Source organism: Equus caballus, chromosome 2, assembly GCF_041296265.1.
Source record: "Equus caballus isolate H_3958 breed thoroughbred chromosome 2, TB-T2T, whole genome shotgun sequence".
Classification (NCBI taxonomy): domain Eukaryota; kingdom Metazoa; phylum Chordata; class Mammalia; order Perissodactyla; family Equidae; genus Equus; species Equus caballus.
In genome coordinates, this window is record NC_091685.1 from 41445972 (window position 1) to 41470132 (window position 24161).

Sequence of the window (24161 nt, forward strand, 5' to 3'; positions counted from 1 at the left end):
TGTTTGGCTGTGGGGAGACAGGGTGAGTGAAACAGATGTGGCCCTGGCCTTCCAGGCAGCCAGGGGAGAGACAAGAAGCAAGTGCGCCGACCAGATGCTTTCAGAAAACTGAGGCGAGACAGGTCTGTGTGACCGAGAGGGTCTGGGGTGGGGCCCAGAACCTGCCTCGTTTATGCTGTCAGGAAAGGATTCCCTGGGAAGGCGTCTAAGTGAGAAAGGTGAAAAGGACACCAGTGCAAAGGCCGCTGGGGGAAGGAGCTTCTTGGCCTGTTCTAGAAACAGACTGGGGGCCAGGAAGGCAGAGCAGCAAGGGGAGGAGGGCGGAGAGGGAGTAGGCTGCCGGTGTGGGGTCCTGGCAAGGACTGTACGATGTATTCTGAGGTAGGTAGGAGTGGGAGTGATGTCATCAGTTCTGGTTTTTTTTTTTTAATCATTCTGGCTACTTGTGTGGGGTGGTGAAGTTGAAGAAAGTGAGGAGGGGTCAACGTGAGGAGAAGTGATACCCCAGACCTGAGCTTTCCCACTCAGCTGTGCTAGGAAGTTGGGGTTGTCCCCTCTTTCCGGGCTACCAGTTGTTCCTTAGGCCCTTTTCTGAGCCCAGAGGTGGCAGGGGGCAGACAGTAGGATAGGGAGCCTGGGGCCTTACTGGCGGAAAGGAAGGCCCTGAGAGGAGAGTGTGCCACATCAAGCGTACAGCTGCAGTGTAAGCCCCAATTTGCCAGCTTTTTAGCCTATTGTGTGGCCTTTTAGGGCAAGATCTCCTATTAGGTTATGGGGACTGAGCAGTTGACGGGGACCTCCAGGGAGGCTGCTGCCCCAGCTCTGGTGCATTTCTGAGTGCACCCTTTACATGGAGAGCAGCCCTGCCTGGGAGAGCCCACTGGTCCAGGGCTTGCTGGCCCCTGAGGGATGGACAGTGTGAGGAGAGTCCTTGGCACACCAGCCCAATTCCCTTGGTCCTCCGAGTGCAGCTCCTTGGCACCGGGGTTGCTGAGGCTCCACCCCCACCAGCTGCTGCGTTATTTCTGACTCATCCAGGAGTTACAAGTGTGTAACCCAAACCCCTCCACACCCAGCTGCCTCTCCACCAGCTCCTCCTGGAGAGAGGAAACCTGGGGCTTCTCTCCTGGGACCTTTCTGCAGATCCGGTCCCTGCTGCACCTGGACATAGCTGCTGCCTGCAGGAGCTGCCCTTGGACAGGTGGGGTGGGCCTGTGAGGGTGACGGCAGTGAGCCTGGGTGGGTGCCTGTGCCCCACAGCCCTGGCTCCTCCTCTCCCCATCGAGGGACTCCTTGGAACCCAGCCCAAGAGCTGGCCTCTTGAACTTGTCAGGGGCTTTTGCAGAAGGAGCTGTCTTGGTGTTTGGGGGCTGGGTACTGATTCCTGGTTTCTCCAGCCAAAGGCCCCAGCCAGCTGCCTCTGATCCTGTCACTTTTGCTCCTTGTGGAAGTTGCTTGCTTTGAAAACCTGGGACACTTTGGGCTTCATGCAGCACATGCGCTGTGACTCATAACAGGAGCCTTGCTGAGGGGGTGGCAGGAAGGTAGAGCTGACCGGAAGTCTGGGTCAGCTCAGTCCCCCTGGGCCTGACAGCAGAGGGTGCTGGTCGCCAGTGCCTGCTCTAGGATATAGCCGCCTAGTCAGGCTGGCTGGGGCCAGTGGGGGTGAGGGAGGAACGTGCAACTCGCCACCTGCTCTGGGCTCTCAGAAACAAGACCCTGAAGCGTTGTGGGCTGCCTGACAACTCCTGCCACGCACCTTGTCTGTATCTGGGTATGTCTCATCCTGACACCCCCCCACTTCGGTGCTTCTCCTCACTCTGCAGGAGTCCCCAGAGCTGGCCAGGGGATGAACCGCGAGGGTGCTCCCGGAAAGAGTCCGGAGGAAATGTACATTCAGCAGAAGGTCCGAGTGCTGCTCATGCTGAGGAAGATGGGATCAAACGTGAGTGCCTTTGGGGTGTTGAGCAGCAGGCACCCCAGGGAAGGTGCCTGATGCAGGCAGAGCAGAGGGGCTGTAGCCACCTCCTGTAGCAGCCGTGGTCTGGGGAGGGGGATGCTGGGCCTGTGGTTTGGCTCTGTAGCTAATTCATGTGGCACAGAGCCCAGCATGTCCAGTTCTTCCACCCCCGTGGGCTCAGTCTTCCCACCCCCATCTGAGTTTGGGCCAGGTGGGTGAGAGTTCTAAAGGCTCTGGCCCTCCCTTCCTCCCCTCTCCCACCCCTGAGAGTCTTCTCCCCAGGAGGCGTCCGAGGGGCACTGGGCAGGATAGGCACCGAGAGGGCAGCAGATGTGTGGGGGCTTTTCTCAGAAAGGGGGGTGCTCGCCGAGCAGGGCCTGTCTTCCTGCTGGCCCTGCACTGCACTAGAATCCAGCCTCAGATCTGATCCCAGTGCCGAGGCCTGTGGGCCCATGGACCAAGTTTCACGGGGGGAGGAAGTGGGCAGGAGGAGATGCTCGCTCTGGAAACAGAAAGGTCAAATCTCAGGAATAGAGGCTTGGGGAGCAAAGGAGGAAGTACCTTCCGGAAGCCGGTGCATGCACCCCTCACCTGCAGCTCTCTCACCCTTGCAGCTGACGGCCAGCGAGGAGGAGTTCCTGCGCACCTACGCGGGGGTAGTCAACAGCCAGCTCAGCCAGCTGCCGCAGCACTCTATCGACCAGGGTGAGTCAAGGGCCAGGGCGGCCAGCCATGCCACTCCCAGGGCACCAAGTTGTGGTTCCTTTAGGAAGCGTAGCTCCGGGGCAGACAAGGAGGGGCTGCAGCTCCCTCCCATCCACAGAGCTGAGCCCCAGGTGGCAGCAGCATCTAAACAGGAGCCTCCAGCCTGGCCCATCTCCTTGCCCAGGTGGGAGCCAAGGACCCAATCTGGTAGTGGTGGGATCCCTTTCTTGGCCTGAGGAAGGCTAGAAAGATAGGTGTCTGGGCCCCCTGTAACTGCAGAGGCTCTGGTTGTTGCATTTCCTCTGGCTTGACCTCTGCCCACCGAGCACCCTGTCCAAGGACAGTGAAACCACCCTTGTGTGCTAGGACCTGGCCTTGGCTCTGGCTACACTGGGGCCAATGTGTTCCTAGTTGTGCCTAGAGGGGAGGCCCCAAGGGCCCTGGAGGTCTCCATTTGCACGCGGGAGTTATTTCTTTCCTGGGTGCCTTCAGCCAATCATGATAACAGCAGTGGGCAGCATTTGAGTGTCTGCTGTCCAGCAGGTGCCTGCTAAGTGCACACATCACTTCATGAAATCGTAGGTAGCTACTGTTTGTATTACTTCCACTTAATAGGCAAGGACACTGGGGTTCAGAAGCAACAAGTCACCGTCTGTCCTAGAGCAGCAGGAGGCTGCTGGGCACTTATGGGGCTTCCCCTTTCTGGAAGGCTTATACTGACCCTGCAGCCTGGTATCCTGACCAGCATCTCCATCTAGTCCTTTCCTTTTAGTTTATGCTTAGTTGGAATTGTTGGCCATAAAATAGTGCAGCCTGTGGCGTGTCTGGTATGAGTGGTCCCAAAAGGAGAGTGCTGAGGGCTGTGTTTGTGATCCATGAGGTCGAGGAGGAGAGCAGGTCTGGCACATGGGGCTGCTTGTCTTGAAGCTGCCCTTGTTTTCCTGGATGTGGCAGGGCTCTGCCCTGGCACAGGCCCAGGTTCCTGAGCTCTGACGCTGGGTGTGACCCAGCCTGTGCACCTAACTCAGCAGAAATTTACAGGATGTCCCAGTGGCCAGGCAGCTCCCTGGGAGAGCTGCTCACTGTGAACAGCTGCCTGGACTGTACTCATCCTGTTCTGTACCGAATGTGCTGTCGGCCAGTGGCTGGGGAGGAGATAAGGGGGTGGAGTCTGCCTCCACCCCACCCCTGGGAGATTTTTTCCCAGAGAGATCTTTTCTCTTCCAGGGCTGATGGGATTTCTAGCATGAGTCCCTCTCCCCTGGCTTCTGAACTGTATCTACCTGAAACCCTCAGGCTTCTGAGTCCCTGGGCCATCATCTTCTCTCCCACCCTGGTTTTGTGTCACTGAGTTAACCTGAATTTGGACCGGCATGGTAAGAATTCCTCTAGCAGAATGCTTTTAATGGAAAAATCATAAGTTGTAGAATTGTATGTCACTATAGAAAGCAACAACACATACACCCCACACACACACAAACACTCACATACGAGTATAGAAAAAAAAAGCTAAGGAATATACACCAGGCTGTTAATAGGAAATTTTGATAGAGGATTGAGCTATATAAGGGACTTTGACTTTCCAAGTCACACATTTTTGTAAAACATTTCTTTTGTAATAAGGGGAAGTTTAGAAAGTGTTTTTAAGAGAACCGTTTTTATTTCACCTAGCTAAACCAAAAGTTGAGAATAAAAATGAGCTCTATTGAGTTGTTTAAGGAGGTCACGGTGGTTTTACCTGGCCTGAAACTGCTGAGCAGTCAGGAGAGAGCCGTAGGTGGGTGGGTGTGACCCTGGGATCCCAGCCCTCCTGGGCATGGGATCTCCACGAGACAGCCAGGCCGGCCTCAGATCCGTCTCTCTCTAGGGAGCAGGCTGGAGCCAGGGGAGAATCTCTGGGGAGGCTGGTGTCGGGAGTGGTTCTCTGCTGCTGGGGTGTCCTGCATACTGTCCCTGGCCCCCACGGTCACCTCTGAACTGAACCACACAGGAAGACACGCATGCACGCGGCAGAAGGCCCTGAGAATCCTCGTGGACTGTGAGCTGGAGAGGGGAGGGGGTGGCCATGCCTGCGAGAGCTTCAGAGGCAGTGTTATTTCCTTTGTGTCCCTAAAGACACCACAGACAAATACACAATAACAAGAAAGCAGTCAGTCCAGTCTCTCCCACTGTGGAGGCACAGCCCTGAGAGCAGCACCCTACGTTTCTGCCCAGGCTGTGGGGCCACATGGGGCTTGGCTAAAATTCTAGCCTGCCCACCTTCTCTGTCGGCACAGCCAACCACAGTCGATGCACAGCATTGCTTCCAATGCCTGGGACTCCAGTGTGAAAGGCCCCCAAAGGCCTGGGAGCAGTCAGGGTGATGGGCATGATGGGCTGGTGTGAGCGCCTTCTGCCACTAGGTGGCGCTGTCTTTCAGTAAATGCCCAGAGCTCGCCTCTGCGACTCTTACCTATGCTATTCCCAGGGACAGAAAAGATTCCTCCAGTTCCCGTCGGTGGGGGCCCTGGGGCCACACCACCAATGAGACAGAGCTTGGCATTGGTCCTGGAGTCCCACCCACCACCCTTAGACCCGTAGACACTTCCCCTCCAAGGCTGGAGGGGTCTGGTACCGGGGGCACTCCTTGCCCTCCCCAGACCCAGGCAGGAGAGCCGGCTGGGCGTCCCTTGCCCACTGTGGTCCGGTCTGTGCCCAGGCCTCCCGCCTTCCTGTTCTTGCCTTGGTGAATGTGTGTCCAGTATCTGCTGGGTCCAGGCAGGTGATGGGGACCCTAGTGCATGGGCCTGCACCTGGGGCTCACTAAATGGTTCCAGCAGAGGGACCCAGTGGCCCCCAGTACTGAACAGTGGACCCACCTGGCCTGTGCTGGTCTGAAACATCCATGGCAGCCTCCCTTGTCTTCCATGATACTCCTCCCTCTGTCTCTCTCCTCCCCCTTTCTCCCCTCCCTCTCCCTCTTTTCCCTCCCTCCCTCCCTCCCCGCCTCTCCCCTGCCACATTTTCTCCCTCTCTGCTTGTTCCCCATGTGAGCTCCTCTTTCCCCTTCATCATGCTTGCGTTCTCCATGCTTCTGTCCTTTCCTTTCAGTCCTACACGCTCTCCCTGGGAGCTCACCTATGCTCTGGTCAGCGCCCTCCAAATATGCACCCTCGGCCCAGGCCCCTCTCCTGACCCCCAGAGCTTTATGTTCACCTCTCTACTGACCATCTTGCCACAGACCTTCTACACTTGGCAGATCCAGATTCATAACAATAACACAATAACAAGAAAGCAGTCAGTCCAGTCTCTCCCACTGTGGAGGCACAGCCCTGAGAGCAGCACCCTACGTTTCTGCCCAGGCTGTGGGGCCACATGGGGCTTGGCTAAAATTCTAGCCTCTCCTGGCCCCAGAATCTATTCTACCGTCTCTATTCTCTGTCATGACGAATGTACCAGCAAATGTGCAGAGTCCCAGGACCCACCCTGACTCCTCTCTCCCCCAGGTATGTACTAAGTTACCACGCCCTTGGGATTCTCCTGCCGTAAAGCTCCTCAAACCTGCTTTATCTTCTCTCTCTTCATTTGAGCCCCCACTTTGGTCTGAGCCCCTGTTAATTCTTACCTCGATCGCTGCAAATGGCTTCCAACTGGCATCTTAGCTTGTCATCTTGCCCCCTCTACTGCACTTTCTACCCCATAGCCGGAGTGACTTTTTTTTTTTTTTTGAGTAAGATCAGCCCTGAGCTAACTACTGCCAATCCTCTTCTTTTTGCTGAGGAAGACTGGCCCTGAGCTAACATCCATGCCCATCTGCCTCTATTTTATACGTGGGATGCCTACCACAGCATGGCTTTTGCCAAGCGGTGCCATGTCCACACCAGGGATCCGAACCAGCTAACCCCAGGCTGCCAAGAAGCCAAATGTACACACTTAACCGCTGTGCCACTGGGCCGGCCCCTAGAGTGACTTTTGAAGGCTACGTTAACAGGTGTCTCCCAGACTTAAAATCTTTCAGTGACTCCCTACTGCCTTGAGGATAAAATCCAGCCCTCTTAGCATGACAAGCGAGACGCCCTGTCCACCCCTGACACCGTGCCCTCATGCACCATAAACAGCCATAGTGAATGGCTTTCAGCTCCTGTCTCCTGCTGGCCTTTCTGCCTCTGTATTTGCCCCTTGGCTGCCAGGAGCTCAGCCCTGCCCGCCCCGTCCCCCTCCCACGCCTCCCCCAGGCCTGGCCGGGCCCTCCTCTGATTTCCATCACACACATGCACCCTGCCTGTGCTGCTGCCCACACTGTCTCCCGGTCCATCTCTTGACCAACTCTGAGCTCCTTGAGTTTAGGACTGTGGCTTCCCGCTTTGTTTGTGTGGGGCTGCGCCCCGCTGGGCTCCAGTATGTGCTTGCACAAAAGAATGGAGCAAGCTTTGAGTCCGGAAGCCCATGGTCCCCCACAAAGGCAGGAACGTGGAGCCAAATCTCTGAGCGCTTGTTCCCTAGCCCCCAAGGGTGGCAGAGCAGACCTGACAGCCAGGCAAGTCTTTGAACCAGAGGAAATCAATACGTCTCTGGAAAGGTCGCCTTGCTGAGAAGGCCCAGCGGGAGCTCCCAAAGCAGGTGACAGAATGCTGAGTTCATTCCTTTCTTATCTCCGGAGCTACTCTTTCACTAACACATATTGGTCGTTTCTCCTGGCTATAAAACAGTGCATAGTCATTGTAGAAAACTGGGGAAAGGTAGAAACAGCAGACGCCTAAGGGATTGAATCCTCCTTCATAGCTATAATCACTATTCCCTTTTGTTAAATTTCCCATCAGCCTTTTGAAAATATGCATGTATTTCCATCATAAAGTTGGGACCATACAGTGTAAACCTTTTATTTATTTATTTTTTTATCTTTTTATTTTTTATTTTTTTTTGAGGAAGATTAGCCCTGAGCTAACTACTGCCAGTCCTCTTTTTTGCTGAGGAAGACTGGCCCTGAGCCAACATCATGCCCATCTTCCTCTACTTTATACATGGGACGCCTGCCACAGCATGGCGTGCTAAGCAGTGCCATGTCCACACCTGGGATCCGAACTGGTGAACCCCGGGCCACTGAGAAGCGGAACGTGCGAACTTAACCGCTGCGCCACCAGGCCGGCCCTAAACCTTTTAATATCTATTTTAACATCCGTGTTTTACTTAGAATAATTTTACAGTGTTCTTAAACAATTCTCAAGAAAGCATTTTAGCAATTGCATAATATGGAGCCATATTTCTGTGCTGTAAGTCATTGACTGATCTTTCCCATTGGATGTTTGTTTCTCATTTTTGCTATTAATTATAATAACAGCAGACATTTACTGAGCTCCTCCCATGTGCCAGGTTCCTTGTCAAGCAGCATGCAAGGGTTACCCCAGTGAATCCTCACGACAGCCCTGTGAGGCAGGTGCTATCAAGGGCCCCCCTCTCGAGACGAGAAAACAGGCCCAGAGTGGTTGAGCGACATACTCAAGGCCGTGGAGCTGGTCAGTGTGGGTCCAGGGTGTGGCACACATTGAGCATCCCTGCATGTAAATCTTCATCTTCATCCTTTATTTTAAGATAAATTCTAGGAGTGGCTTACAGGCCATATGCATTTTTAAGCAGGACAGTGTTTTACTCCAGGAACAAGTGTGATTTCGGCAGTGAACGTGGTTATTTCAGGAGGACACAGAAAAAAATGTTGAGTTTTCTGCTGCCTTTTTATTCTGGGCCCTTCACCTGCAGGTGCCTTTTAATGTGTGGTTCTCTGAGAGCTCCCACTCCCCTCCTGCTCCAGCTGTGCACAAGGGACAGGGTGCCCAGCCAGTGCCAACTCCAGGCCTCCAGTGCACTTTGCAAAGGCCTACCTGTGGCCAGTTGCCTGCCGAACGGTCACATTCATGCAGTGCCTCGTATAGGCCCTTGTCCGGGTGTCCCGGGACTATGAGGACCCGTCTAGACGTGGCCCATCGTGTTAAGGAAGCTCTTGTCCTGTCTCTGCTGAGCAGCCTCCCAGGACATCCCCTGGTCTCCCTCTTCTTGGCCCTGTAAGTCATGGTGCTGGCACAGTGGTGCCTCAGGCTGTTCTAGCCTCCATCTGATCACACTTTTTCCAAGAGACTTTCCAGGGAGGGTCCCCAGCCTGGAGCCAGCTGGGCTGTCTCAGGGCTCTGCTGGCTTTCTCCCTTGGAAGCCAAGGCTGCTGCCTCAGGGTTTGCTTCCAGAGAGCCTAAAATAGGTCATTTGGTCTCAGGGTTAGACTGCAAACCTTGTTAAAACAGCTGTGGTCACAGGCAAATCAGCAGGGAGCCAGTGCCTCCAAGGGAATGGCCCACCCGTTGCACAGCATTTCACAGTTGATGAAGGGAGTGCTCTCGTCTGCTCATCACCTCACTTGACCCTCTCAGCGGCCCACAAGTGAGGGTGCTGGCACCATCGTCTCCATTTTACAGCCAGCGTTTTTCCTGGAATCCTCTCCCACACCCTTCCAGCCTCTGCTCTTTCACTTCCTCCATGCAGCCCTCTCTGATCTCTCCCGGGGCAGCTTCTGCCCCTCTTGCTCCTGAGCTCCCTGTGATCTTTCCTTCTCTGTAGCCAACATCACATTATGTCAGGAGCCTCTTGGGGCCAGGGTCTGTGCCGTCACACATTCAGCCCGTAGTCCAGTGTCTGGCACAGAGGCAGGTCCTGTAAGAGGCTCCTCTTCTGTGCCAGCCTGCTGTACTGAGTGGACCATCTGCTGAGGGTTCTGGGTCCCCTCTCTCCCAGTGTGAGGCTCCAAGGCTTCTCCCGGAGGCTCCTGGCGATAACAAACTCTGGACTGAAATTGCAGTCAGGCCCTGGGAGAATTCAGTCTATGGGATGGGAAGCTAATCTTTTTTAACTTTAATCAACACAGGTAATGAGAATTACCTGTAACCCAATAATGATAAAATTGAACAAAAAAATCACATATACATTGAAGCAAAGTGAAAAATCAACCAGAACTTGGTATATGATAACTTGTGTCACAGAAAAAGAAAAAAAATCCCAAGAACGGGTAAGGAATGTGCTGAAATGCAGGGCCAGTTGCTCAATGCGGCATTCTAGTTCTGGGTGGCGGAGGGCGGCGCCGGCCCTTCCTTCACCCGCGCAATGGGTTCTCTTGTTTAGAACTGAGAACAAAGGCCTCAGAGCCCCTCCTGCAGCCCTACATTGACTTCCCATAAGAGGCAGGCCTGTCTGGGGGAAGAGCGTCAAGGTGCCGCTCAGTCCAGCAGTGGGACATTAGTCTATCGGTCTGTGTGGCAAGTGACGGTCCCCGCCCTCGAGCCGCCGGGTCAGCAGGGCAGACAGACACAAGAACAAATTTGTACAGAACTTTGGGCACATAGATCAGAGTATGACTAATCCTGAGGGAAGGGAAACCTACCTAGAAAGCCACAGAGAAGAGGTGCTGTTTGCCTGGGCCTTGAAGGATCCGTGGGGATGTGTGTGTGGGCAAAAGGGGGAGCAGGATCTCGCTGGCCGAAGGAGCCCCTGGAGCCTGCCCGGCACGTGCGAGTGTTGAGTGTCTTCATGTCCCCCTAAGAGACTGGTGTGGCAGTTGCGGGCAGGTGGCAAGTGGCTGGAAAGGCAAACGGGCTCTGGACAGTTTATTCTGAAGACCACAAGGGGTCACCACGGGCCTGAAGGGGAGGGATGACCAGGTCGGGTTGTCGTCCATTTAGGGTGAGCACTGGGGAGCGGTCTCAGGGCAGAGAGTAAGGGAGCTGGTAGATCACAGTGATGTCCAGGTGATGCGGATACATTTCAGAGGTGGGACGTGTAGGACGGAGAACCTGCAGGCACGGGTGAGCAGGCGGAGATGGGGTTTGAGACCGAGGGCCAAGTGGACGAGGTCCCTGATCTGAGCAGCTGCAGTGGAGAAGCAGGAAGGGGAGCTCCCAGTGGGAGGCACCTCTGGGTGTCCAGGAGCTGGTGGGAGCGAGGTCAGCTCAGGTGCAAGGTTCAAGGATTGGGCATGTGCAAGGGTGAAGTGTGGAGTCCAGTGAGGGGAGGTGGGGACCCAGTGAGCATGGCACTGAGGACAGCAAGGGGACACAGGGGAGCACTGAAAGGAGGGGAGCATCAGCAGGGTCATGGTCAGGGTCTCCTGGGTTGGTAATTAAGAGGTCAGTGATGACATTTCCCAAAACAGTTTCTATGGAGCCCTGGGCTGGAAGCCAGGTTGCCAGGGGCCAGGGAGTAAATGGGAAGTGAGGAAATGGAAGCAGGACAGACGTCTCTTTCAGAAAGTTCACAGAGAAGGGACAGTGGCTCGGGTTGGAGTGAGGGTCAAGGGATAGCCTGTAGCATCAAGTTCTCGGAGTGTGGACCACAGACCACCACATCCGAATCACTGAGGGTTCTTGTTAAAAATGCCAACTCCCAGGCCCCACCCCAGCCTGCCAGGCAAGCTTGGGAATCAGCGTTTGAAACATGCCCCCAAGGTGATTCTGATGCCCACTAGAATTTGAGAATATGCCAGGACATTAGGTAAAGACCTGGTCATTCCTGACCCCTGGAGGGATCAACCTGCCCACACCTCCCAGATTCTGTCCCTTCACACGGCCAAGCTCTCTGCTCAAGGAGAGCTTACCTTTTGGCTGACCGAAGAGTTTGAGTGAGGACAATGGGTACCTCACCTGGGAATACAAACCGAGAGGTAGTGTGTGTGTTGGACTCAGCATGGGTATGGAAGGGTTGAGGGGGCAGAGATGGGTTTAGGGGAGCAGGTCTGGGACCAGAGCAGAGCAGGTGTAGTAGAACCCCACCTGGTAACCATATAGGATGCTGTTATGATGCTTTACGCTGCAGACATTCTCCTGGTCTGTCAGATGGATGGGATAGGTGCGATTCATCACATTTTGCAGATGAGAAAAGGGAGGTGGATGTGCAGGGACTTCCCTGTGTCACACAGTTTGGCAGGATCAGACCCAAGCCTGGGTACCAGGGTCCACCAAGGAAGCGCAAGCCTGGGAGGGCCCTAGTAGCCAGTCAGGAGGCCCAGCACCCTTGCCAGGAGCCAGCTCCACATCTTGGCCCACGTGCCCCACCTTCTGGCAGCCTGAGTGCCTGGTGATGTGGTTGTCAGCCTGGAGCCCCGGAGGCGCTACCAAGCCTGGAACCTGCTTTGGCTACTGAGACCTTGGTGGATCTGGGGCTGCTGTCCCCATGGCAACCAGTGTCATGCTGTCTCTGGGTAAAAGCCATCCCCTGGGAACTTTGGGCATCAGAGCTGAGATGTATAGAACCCACGGGCTCCTAGGCCTCGGCTGCCAGAGCCTGCCACCCAGTAGGTGTGGGTTTATCTGGGAAGAGGCCCAGTCCAGGGTGGTGGCCGAGCCTCATCCCCATGGAAACTTTCTCCTTTGGAGGAGTGTCCAGGAGGCTTGCTGTCTGACTCGTCTCCCCAGAGGTAGTAGCTGAGTCGCTGCAGTTTTGGGTAGCGGGTAGCAGCCGCTAGTTGGTATTGACAGCAAGATAATGAGCTCATGGGGCAAGGAGGAAGTATTGCAACCAAAACTTGTAGGGTCGAAGAAGGGACAGAATGCTGGGAATGGAAACAGCCCTGGGTGCTTCGGAGCATGTGGCCATGTTTCCTCTGCAGCTCTTTGGCCGTGCGCCTGGAGGATGGCCCGGCCTTGGCAGGGCGGGCTCCCTGGACGGGTTTGAAGCACTGAGCCACTCCTTAGGCTGTCTCCTGCCTCCAGCAGCCAGGGGAATTTGGAGTCTCTGGGGTCTCAGGGTTGTATTTCTGAGTTTTCCAGTTCCCAGTCATTTACCCTCATTAGGAAGCTGTTAGGCCCCTTAGGAGGTCAGGAGGTCATAAGGTCTCTGACCCCAGAACATCTGACCCTGTGGTAGTCCTGTGAAGCTCCAGCTAGCGAGGGGTGTGGGAGAGGCCCCCTGTTTCCAGAACGTATGGTCGTGGGGGCTGGGCTTGGAGGGGTCTGTGGCTCTGAATCAGGTGACGTGGGTGCCCCGGCCCATTGCTGATGCTGGCACTAGGAGTGCCGCCTTTTCTCTGGGGAGATCTGTACAGGACCGTGTCCTGGACTCCGGGGCCCCAGGGTGACAGCCTTTGAGAGCTGAGCTTTTTGTACCTTGTGTCAATTTCTTGGTTAGGGTTTATCCTCAGGGCTGTTTTCTCTCTCCCTGGCCACTTGTGAGCCCCAGCTCCGAGCTGGCCTTGGCCGGATCTGGAGCTGGAAGAGCTCTCGGGTCAGTTTGTCCCCCTGCAGCCAGGCACTGTGGTGGAATGCAGGCAGGAACTGCATGGTCAGCGTGTCATAGACCCCTCGGAGGCCTTGTCCCTTCCTTATCCACCACCTGGTCTCTCTCCACAGGGTCCTCCTGGGGAGGGAGGTGGTGTTGGGAGCTGTCCTCCTCTGCCCTGGGACCTGGGCCCCAGCTTCATGTGCGCTCCAGGGTCTGTGCTTTTCCAGGACCAAGCTCTGCCATTCCCGGAAAAGGACCAGGGCTCTACTAGCACTCCCCAGACAGGTCTGAGAAATAGAGGCCGTGTGCACCCTTGCTCCGTCCATCGGCCTCAGGGCTGCAGCCATCTCCACATTCCTCTTTTCTCTTCTGTTTCATCTACTATCACTGACCCAGCTCTAAACCTATGTGGCCGATAGGAGTGTGTTCTGGCAATTCAGGAAACATTGAGGTGCTTAGGGTATTGATAGAAAGAACTTTGAAAGACTTTTACTTAGAGTCTCAAATAGCAAGAGTGATTCTCCAGCCACTGGGTGTTGGGGATTGTGTCTGAGTGCCCTGAGGACTTCTCCAAACCACACTGCTCTGGGCCGTGGGCCACGGTGGACATGGGCCGAGGGTGGTGCTGGTGTGTGGAGCCTGTGCTGGGCTTTCGATCCTGCTGGTGTGAATTCATCCTGAGCTTGCAAACAGACCAGTGACCCCATTGTCTGTCTCTTGCTCCCGGCTAGGGGCCAGCTTCCCTTTTCTAAGCTCTTGCATATTTGTCATTTTTCTCTCCCCGGTCACTCGACTGGACTCTGTTAAAGGGGGAAAGCTGGCAGTGGGCATGGGAAGAGTTGGCCACTGGGTGCCCTGCCTTGGGTCAGAGGGCCATGCCCTCACAGTGCCTCGGCCCTGCTTTCCAAAGCAGGTGAGCCATGGCACCAGGGAGGTGTCTGGCGGAGCAGTAGGCCAGGGCACGGGGGTCTGGGGACAGGTTCCTCCCAGGTTGGCATCCTGGGTCCCATGTTGAATTTTTTCCAAGGCATCCCAGGGTTGCTTTGGTGGTGGGTTTTTTTCCCCTACTTCTTGTTGATGGCTTTTTTTTTTTTTTCCCTTGAGGAAGATTAGCCCTGAGCTACCATCTTTGCCAGTCTTCATCTATTTTGTATGTGGGTCACTGCCACAGCATGGCTGACGAGTGGTGTATGTCCGTGCCCAGGATCTGAGCCTGCGAACCCGGACCACCGAAGCCGAACTTAACCACTATGCCACGCGCCTGGCCCCTTGGTGGCATTTTTAAAATCCTGGGTCTTCATTCCATTCTTTTGGGGGCGGATGGATTGGCCCATCTACTGGGAGGCCTGAGCAGCCTCAGTGCTCTGGGTGACTGGGACATGTTAGTTATTTCCTTCTCCTGAGAGGAAACGGCCAGGAGCCCCATAGTGGGAAGGCCTGGACTTTGGAGTCTAGGTCTGGGCCCTCCCTCTGCCTCTCATTCACTGAGTTGCTTCATCTCTCTGAGCTCAGGTTGCTCATCGACAAAGTAACGATTCCTCCTGTGTCCCAGGAGCTTTCCCGGGGGCTGTGAATATGTGAGTGAAAGACTGGGTCCCTGATCATATGGAACACACTTTCCAGTGGGGAATAAGATCCCATCAATTTATAACTCTGAGGGTGATGCTGAGGGTCCTGAAGTGGACTACAGCTGCCCAAGGAATTGACACGGGGCTCTATTTTAGAAATTGTGGTCAGGGAGGGCCTGGGGAGGTGATCGTGCACAGAGACTGGCATGAAGTGCAACGCTGTAAGATGGACTTGGGGAACAGCATTGAGGCAAAGGAAACAGCAAGTGCAGAGGTCCTGAGGAATAAGTTACTTGTAGCTGGAGGATAGCCTGGAGGCCCTTGTGTCTGGACTGGAGTGAGGGGTGGGGGTATATAAAAGAAGGTGAAGGGGCCGGCCCCATGGCCAAATGGTTGTGTTCGCATGCTCCGCTTCGGCGGCCCAGGGTTTTGCCGATTCAGGTCCTGGGCACGGATGTGGCACTGCTCGTTGGGCCATGCTTGGGCGGCATCCCACATGCCACAACTAGAAGGACCCACAACTGAAAATGCACAACTATGTACCAGGGGCCTTTGGGGAAAAAAAAGAAAAAGAAAATCTTAAAGAAAAAGAAGTGGAAGAGGCAGCCAGAGGCCAGATCATGTTGGGCCTTGCATGCCATGGTGTGGAGTTAGGAGTTTACTTTGAGTGTGATAAGAAATCTTGCAATAAGAAGTCTTTGCAGAGTTTTGAGCAAAGGAGTGGCAGGGTCTGACTTACGGTCTTTTTTTTTAAAGACTGGCACCTGAGCTAACATCTTTTAGCCAATCTTTTTTTCTTTTTTTTCTTTCTCCCCAAAGCCCCCCAGTACTTAGTTGTATATTGTAGTTGTGAGTCCTTCTGGTTGTGGCATGCAAGATGCCACCTCAGCGTGGCCTGACAGGCGGTGCCATGTCTGCACTCAGGATCCGAGCTGGCAGAACCCTGGGCCACCGAAGCGGATCGTGCGAACTTAACCGCTCAGCCACGGGGCCAGCCCCTGACTTACGTTTTTAAGAACTTCCTTCCCACTACTGTGTGGAGAATGGACCATCAGGGGCCAGAGTGGGGAGATCCAGGAAAAGGGGGTACAGGAGGACAGTGAGGGGCAGTGGTGGCCTGGACCAGCATAGTGGTAGAGGAAATGGTGACCCATTCAGGATATATTTTAAAAGTAGAGTCAACAAGGTTTGCTGATGTGTTGTATGCGGAGTGTGTGTGAGAGACAGGGGAGCATCAGGAAGACCCCAGGGTTTTTAACCTGAGCAATCAGAGGATGGAGGTGCCATCGGCTGAGATGAAGAAGCCTGCAGGTGGAGCAGGCTTGGGAGCTGTACTCTTTGACGTTCCACCAGCAATGGGGGAGGGTTCCCATTTCTCCGCATCCTTGCTGACGCTTGTTGTTGTCTGCCTTTTTGATCCAGCCATCCTAGTGGCTGTAAAGTGGCATCTCATTTTGGTTTTGATTTATATTTCCATAATGACTAATGATATTGAGCATCTTTTCATGTTGTTGACCATTCATGTATCTTATTTGGAGAAATGTCTTTTCAAGTTCTTAGCCCATTTTAAAAATTGGATTGTTTGAGGGGCTGGCCCCGTGGCCGAGTGGTTAAGTTCGTGCGCTCCGCTGCAGGCGGCCCAGTGTTTCGTTGGTTCGAATCCTGGGCGCGGACATGGCACTGAGCTCATCCGATGCTCAGACCACGCTGAGGCAGCGTCCCACATGCCACAACTAGAAGAACCCACAACGAAGAATACACAACTATGTACCGGGGGGCGTTGGGGAGAAAAAGGAAAAAAAATTTAAAAAAAAAATCTAAAAAAAAAAAAAAATTGGATTGTTTGACATTTTATTATTATTGAGTTGTGTTACTTATATATTCCAGATACCAGACATATGACCTGCAAATACTTTCTCCCATTCTGTGGGCTACTTTTTGACTGTTTTTTTTCCTCCTTGGCTGTGGTTTTGCTGGATAGTAGGTAGGGACAGTGGGAATCGTGTTCATCCATTCATGCGCATCACTACTTAGATGACGAGGCATTTGGCTACCTCGAGAGAGTCATAGTTACTCCCGCCATTTGCCCGTGCTCCACTGAATTTCTGTACTTTGACATTCAGAGCAGTGGGCAGAAACAGCCCAGTGGGCCTTCACAATTCACTTCTTTGATAGTATCCTTTGAGGCATAAAAGTTTTTAACTTTCATAAAGCCCAATTTACCTATTTTGTTGTTTTTGTTGCTTGTACTTTAGCCGTCACATATAAGAAATCATTTCTTAACACCGAGGTCATGAAGATTTACTCCTGTTTTCTTCTAAGAGTTTTATAGCTTAGCTCTTATATTTAGGTCATTAGTCCATTTTGAGTTAATTTTGATATATGGTGCAAGGTAGGGGTCCAACTTCATCCTTTACCTGTGAATTTCCAGTTGTCCCTGCACCATTTGTCCAATTCTTTTCCATTGAGTTGTCTTGGCACCCTTGTCAAAATTTAATTGACCGTAAATGGGAGGGTTTATCTCTGAATCTCAATTCTGTTCCATTGATCTGCATGTCTATCCTTATACCAGTTCTACCCAGTCTTGTTTACTGTAGCTTTGTAATAAGTTTTGAAATCCAAAAGTGTGAGTCCAACTTTATTCTTCTTTCTCAGGATTATTGTGGTTTTCTGGATCCTTTGTGTTTCAAGTTTTAAGAGCAACTTGTCAATTTCTGCAAAAAAGGCAGCTGGGATTTTGGTAGAGATTGTGTTTAATTTCTTTCAATGATGTTTTGTACTTTTAGAGTATAAATTTTGTACTTCATTTGTTAAATTTATTCCTAAGATTTTATTTTTTATGCTATTGTAGATGAAATTGTTTTCTTAATTTCATTTTCAGATTGTTCATTGCTAGTGTATAGAAATACAAATAATTTTTGTATATTGATCTTGTACCCTACAACTTTAACTTATTAGTTGTAATAGTTTTTTAGTGGATTCCTTAGGATTTTCTATATTTTCTAAGATCCATGTTGTCGACCAATATATAGGCGTACCTTATTTTTTTGCACTTCACTTTATCACACCTTGCAGATATTGTATTTTTTACAAATTGAAGGTTTGTGGCAACCCTGCATTGAGCAAGTCTATTGGCACCATTTTTCCAACAGCATTTGCTCACTTAATTTTTTAATTGATATGTACATTGTTTTTTTAAACATAATGGTATTGCACACTTGACAGACTACTGTATAGTATAAACAGAACTTTTATATGCACTGGGAAACCAAAAAATTTGTGTGACTCGCTTTATTGCGACATTCACTTTATTGCGATATTTGATTTATTGAAGTGTCTGGAACCAAACTCGCAATATCTCCGAGGTATGCCCGTAGTTTTACTTCTTCCTTTCCAATCTGGATGCCTTTTATTTCTATTTATTGCCTAATTGCCCTGGATAGAACTTTCAACACAATATTGAATAGAAATTGTGAGAGTGGATATCTTTTTCTTGTTCCTAATCTTGAAGGGAGAGAACTTTCCATCTTCACAATTAAGTATGATAGTAGCTGTGAGTTTTTGGTAAATGCCCTTTATCAGACTAAAGCAGTTCCCTTCTGTTCCTAGTATGTTGAGTATTTTTATCATGAAGGTGTGTTGAATTTTGTCAGGTGTGTTTTCTCTGTCTGTTCAGATAATTATATGGTTTTTGTTCTTTTTTCTATTGATATGATATATTACATTAATTGATTTTTGGATGTTAAACCAACCTTGCATTCCTGGGCAAATCTCACTTAGAGTATACAATCCTTTTTATATGTTGCTGTATTCAGTTTGCTAGTATCTTGTTGAGTATTTTTGCATGTCATAGATATTATGAATATCTGTATTCATAAGAGATACAGGTCTGCAGTTCTCTTTTCTTGTGATATATTCATCTGGTTTTGGCCGTCTTTATCTTTTATGTATCAAAGAGTGTGAAACAGGAGAGACTGACCATCTTCTCCCCTCCTGTGCTCACCTGCATCTGGTGAAAAAGGATGAACAGAAGCCCTGAGCGCAAGTCCAGATAGTGTCAGCAGAGGTACCAGTGGGGTGGACATTCCTCATCTGTAAAATGGGATAGGAAACCTAACTAATGGCCTGGAGGCAGTGGGCTGGGCCTGCTGGCTTCTCTGCAGTGACTTCCTGTTCTGACCCCTGTGATTCCTGGACAGTGAGAGCACGCATGGTAGTCACCACATTCTGGCCTTTTAAGAAGGCAAGACCATGGGGACCAACCTCCAAGGTCCCTCCTGTATCTAAAGCTCTAAAAGCTCAAATCATGATAACTAACTGAGCAGCTAACCCTCTCTGTAAGCTACTGGCCCAAATTTCATGGAGAAGAGGCGAGGGGAAAGCAGAGTCCTTGCCCGGAGGCCTGCCAGGTTCATGGTCAGACCCTTGTTGAGTGATGAGTCCCAGGCCAGACAATGAAAAGATAAGTCAGAGAATGCTCTAGAAGAGCCTGCCCCCTCTTGAGCCCTGAAGGAAAGCAGGTCTCTGTGGTGAGGCCTGGAAAATAGCAAGTCCTTTAGGAAGAGAACAGGGCCCAGGATGGGCGGCAGCTCTGTGGGCCCTTGCCACACTGCTCCAGCAGCAGAGTGGGAGGCTCTATAAACAGGAGCCGCGAATCCCCAGCCTTCCCCACCCCAGCCAGGGATGGGGCTACCAGATGGCAGTGTGGCACGGGTGGGACTCTGACAAATCCTCTGCTTCAGGTGTCTTGTTAAATAGATATCAGAGTCTCTGTGTGACCTTGAGGAGGTTACTTCCTTCCGCAGCTGTCAGGGTGTAGTCCAGGTTCCGGACAGGCTGCAGCACCGGGAGCCTGAGCCCCTGGGTCTGGGCTCCTCCAAGGAGCCAATGGCTGTTCCTCTGCAGACTCACCATTCCCTCCTGGGGCAGCCTGTGCTATTTTTGTGCCTGCAGCTCAGCACAGAGGCCCAAGGTCCCTGTGAGAAAGCCCACGAGGCAGGCAAGGAAAGAAGTGAGTGGGCTGCCACTGTTCATTGCAGCCGAGGCTTCTTTGGCTGACAACCCCCCTTTCACCATCTCCTGCCAGGCCCCTCCTGATTAGCAAGCTGGGAGGCGCACTTGGGAAAAGCCGGCATCTGTTAGGTAACCAGCTCAGCTGCCATGCAGGGTATGAGGTAATCTTGGATTCTGTGGTTGCTAGGAAAATTCTGCCTGCAGTGATATTGCGTGGTCCTAGGACTGAGGCGAGAGAACAGAATGTTCCTGAGAAGACAGAGGAAGGATTTGTAAGGCTTCCCAAGCAAAGGAGCCCCATTCCAAGAAGTCAGACGATTTGAGCTCCCTTCCAGAGGCTTATTCTCCTTTTCAGGAATAGAGGTTGTGCTGGTAACAGCAGAACCCCATCAAGGCAGATGCAGGGTTAGTTACATTGGCAGCACCTTGGAGCCCTGGTACCAAATTGAAGACACGTCTCTGTAATGTTACATCCTTGTGGATGGGCCCTCTGGCAGCACCCGTGGCTGGGAGCCTCCTCCGCTCCTCCATGAGGCAGGGCAGTTAGGAAGGAGGTTGGTAGGAGGCTGCCACTGTGAGGGGGCGACTCCCCCATGGTGTGGATGAAGATGGCCAACACCATGCCTGAGGAGGCAGAATCCTGCCCTCTCCCCAGCTCCATGTCACATGCCAGAAGCTCCACCACGCACCACCCACACCAGCCCACCCTTTGTTGGCCTTTCCTGTGTCTGCTGTTCCAATCCTCCCCTCCTGGGGAGAATTCCTCCAGACGCACAGAAGAGAAGTATGTCAGAAAGGCCGTGGGCAGCCGACTGTTGTTCAGGGCGCAACCAAGAACCGTCCTTTAGAAAAAGGGGAAAGAGCGGCAGGAGCGAGGGCGGGCCAAGGCTGGGGAGGCAGAGCAGGACCGTGGTCACCTCGCCTGCCCTGCAGGGTCTGCGGCTCAGTCAGCGCCTTCCCTCCCGGCAGCTGGGGGCGGAGGCAGGTCAGTATTTCGAGCTCTTTCCCTCCTCCCTCCTGCCTTTTCTGGCTGCATGTCAGAGCCTGTCTTATGGAAAACAAGACAAAGGAAGTGATTTCATGAGTGCCTGGACCAGAATCTCAAATCCACGATTAAAAATAACAATAATAAAGATTATGGCCATTATCTGTCTCCGTAGCAGCCAGGCCAACTGCAGGCTGGAAATGGGCCTCGCCAAGCTCCTTTGAGCAGGGTTTAGGCAGAGAGGAATGGCTATTGGAAATCATAATGAGCAAGATCCTCCAAAGGGATCAAGACAAGAGTCTTAAGAGAGAGAGGTTCCCAAGGGCCCTGGCTTTGGTGACCTTGGAACAGGGCTGTGAGCAGAGCCCTGCTCTGGGACCGACAGCCCTGTGTTCTTGCCATGCTCACTGCTTAGCTGTGTAGCCTTGAGCAAGCCTCCCAGCCTCACCCGTGCAGCCCGCAACCCTGCAACAGGCTTGCTGGTCTGTCCCCTGACCAGGCTGCGGGAAGGCCCCAAGGGGAGGTGGGCTTCCTTGAAGCACTTTGCACTCAGAAAGCACCACGCTACGGCAGACTGACGCTGCAGCTGGGGGCCGCAGCCTCCTTGCCTTGTGCCAGATTGCAGCCCAGTGCCAGAGGCCCATCCAACAATTCTTTTCCCCTGGTCTGCAGGTGCAGAGGATGTGGTGATGGCGTTTTCCAGGTCAGAGACGGAGGACCGGAGGCAGTAGCTGCGAACCCCTTGGAACAGCCTGGAAGCTGGCAAGGGCCAGAGATCTGTGTGGACCTCGGCCGGCTGAGTGGCAGCAGATCACCTTCCCACCCCACCCCACCCCACCCCACCCCAGGCCACTCGGCGGGGCTGGCATCGCAGGAGACACCAGTGGTGCAGCTACGATTGGCTTAAAGGGATGGACTCACAATTGGCTGGAGGAAGAAACCTTTTATTTTTAAACCTTGACCAATGGAAACCTTTTATTTTTATTTCTGACTCTTACTTTTTAAAAAATTTGCGCCTCGGTATATGGCTTCCCAGGAAGCTCTCCGAGCTCTGGTGCTTTATTTAGGTCACTTTTTAGAAATGTGAAGAGGGCTGATTGGCTACTTAAACTGGAAAAGGATTTTGATTGGCTGGCTAATGGGAAACGGTTTATTCTTTGATTGGCTGCAGGTGTTCTGCTGATAGCAACAGCTTCTCTCTTTCAAATGCTGAAAACAGGGTTTGGGACATTGGTTGTTATGTTTGACTTGAAAAAAAAAAAAAGAAAGAAACCAAGTGTGCTCTGCAGTATTTATTGCACACAGAGCTTGCTGCTGCTTTCACGCCTTTGGTTTGTGTTTCATTGGATTGGCTTTCAGTACGTGAATTTGGTTTCCCATTGGCTCACCCATGCCTCCCGTTGCCGTGGGCTTCCCCCCGCCCTGCGTGCAGTCCCTCTCCAGCCTGGGGGTCCCCCTGGAGAGCGCATTCGCTTTAATGACCACACCTGGCTCCACCAGCAAGGGGGCCTCGAGGACTCTAAGCAGGGTACACAGCTGGAAAACAGGGCCCCAAGGAGGTTTGCGCTGTCCTGAAGAGTGGCCCAGAGCTTAGAGGTGACCATTAGGCAGGATTTATGTGCATTGCTTCCATGAGCTGGCGGCCAGCTAGCTTCCCTCCCTATCCTGCTTCCTGAGGCCTCATCTGGGGGCTCCTCCTGTAAAGGGCAGGAGTTGCTCCTAGCTGTGAGACCCCACAATGCAGCAGAAGTCTCTGCCTGGGAGGCTGGAACCCTCACAAAGGCCTTGGCTTGGCTTACAAGGCCTGGGAGGCCTTTGGCTCCAAACATCCACACCTGGCCTCCCTCAGCCAGGCCCCGCCCTGGGGTATCTGCCGCTGGGGCAGTAGCTCCAGGCAGCACTCGGCGTTCTCTCATCCAAGGCCCGTGCCCCTCACTGCACTGCCTTCAGAAGGATCTCTCTCCATGTCAGCCTGGAAGGGACAGCGTCATTATTTATGCAGTGCCCACTGGGACCACTGGCTGGGCCTTCACTGAGCGAGTCCCATCAGGCTGGCCCTTACCCTGGCCCCCGGAAACACATTGCAGTGCAGTGGTCTTTGAAGGGCTTCAGGAACCCCAAGTCTTCCACCTGCCCCCTTCCTTCCCCTGGAGGCAGCCCACCCTTCTCCCTGCATCTCTCACAGAAGTGGAATCTGGGTGGGGAGTTGGAGAAAGATGCAGGCCTCTCCCCTCCCCCTGAGGAAGTAGATGGCTGAGGCCCCCTTCTTGCCTCCGGTACCCAAAGTCAGGAGAAGACTCTTGGAGCCGCATTTCCCCCTTCTCAGGGCTGTTATGGAGCGCAGGAGCTGAACACCAACGTGTCTTGGGCCCGAGCCCTGGAGAGCCCCATGGTCATTGGGCAGTTCACGCTGTGCTCTGATCATTGTCTGAGCCTTGCCCCAAAAGGAGGACTCGAATGTCATGGCCTACACACCCGTGTCCTCCTCCACGTACACAGGCCTCTGGCCCTGGTTAGCTGACTGTTAGCCTGCAGAGGCCACTGATCCCCAGGGGACAAAGACTGTGGGTACCCCAGCAGGGGCCTGAGAGCATCTTCCTTCGGGGGAGCAGTGCATGTGTACACATGCATATGTGAGCACGTGCACACACACACACACACACCTGCACGCTCACTCCCACTCAGTGGCCTGCAGCTCCAGCTGAGCCCCTGGGGAAAGGTGAGTTTTTTCAGTCTCCTCTGGGCCCAGGCTGTAACATCTGTTATCAGGCCTCAGCCGGCTGCCCCCTCCCTTTGTACCTGTAGCTCCCATAAAGGGTCCACGTCCTGGCCTTTGCTGTGTTCTCTGCCCCAGCCTGTCCTTATCAAGGTCATGGGCCTTCCTCTTGTAACAGTGATGGGCCTGATCTGTCTCATCTTCTGAAGGAGAAAAGTGAAAGTGTTGCTGTGGCTTCATATTTCAACTAAAAATATATCTGTTGGAGAAAAAATTAACAATAAAGATTTTTAATAGCTTGGTGCGTGAGCTGAGTTATCTCCCATGGAGTTGGGTTCATTCTCTGATTTCCCCACGGCTCATGGGCTCTGCTGCCGGGGCCCTTCCTGCCCAAGGAGACGCTGCAAGGAGGCACGAAAACCCCGGGTTCGCTAGTTTAATTGCCTGTGATGTAGAGTGGAGCTCGGAGTTTGGAAGAATTTCCAGATCTCCCCAGCCCAGCTGACAGGTCCGGAGGAAGGCTGAGGCCCTTTGTGACCCAGAGATTCCAAATGTCAGCCCAGATTGGACTGAGGTCCGTAATCTTCAGAGGTCACCTCACCCGTCCATGCTCCTGAGCAGACACTCAGTACCCATAAGGGTGTGGGGACCCTTTCATCCTAGACTCCCCGACATCCTGTGTGATGGCAGCAGGCTGAGAATGGTCGTAACAAAAGTCCTTCCATCATCCCAGAAATGAAAGATTGATTGGTATTCAGCTGTATATTCACGTTTGGAAGCTGAAATTATTTCTGCTTTAGGAATTTTTGCTTTGGAAGCATTTTCTAGAATTTTTCATTTCTCCCCTTCATCATCCCATTTTAGGTCTTCATTTATTTATTTATTTATTTTTTTTGCTGCTTACATGGACTCACTGCTTCTGTTTCCTTTTCAAAGCGTTTCACTGGGTGCTAAAGGCTATGGGGTTTCTAGAATATGAGGACA

General features: G+C 52.7%; 1 protein-coding gene across 8 annotated transcripts in view; it reads left to right on the forward strand.

Moving 5' to 3' along the window:
- Positions 1-23475, forward strand: part of CTNNBIP1 (catenin beta interacting protein 1) — a 49499-nt gene extending 26024 nt beyond the window's left edge. For 4 of the 8 annotated variants that reach the window (XM_070260974.1, XM_070260973.1, XM_070260972.1 and 1 more), the window contains 4 exons: positions 1827-1945; positions 2575-2665; positions 18420-18529; positions 21134-23475. In XM_070260974.1, the coding sequence (XP_070117075.1) occupies positions 1850-1945; positions 2575-2665; positions 18420-18502 (270 nt within the window). In that variant the 5' untranslated portion in view covers positions 1827-1849 and the 3' untranslated portion in view covers positions 18503-18529; positions 21134-23475. The remainder of the gene's footprint in view (positions 1-1826; positions 1946-2574; positions 2666-18419; positions 18530-21133) is intronic. The other 4 variants (XM_070260977.1, XM_023635829.2, XM_070260976.1 and 1 more) reach the window with 1 other exon arrangement.
- Positions 23476-24161: the final 686 nt, after the last annotated feature.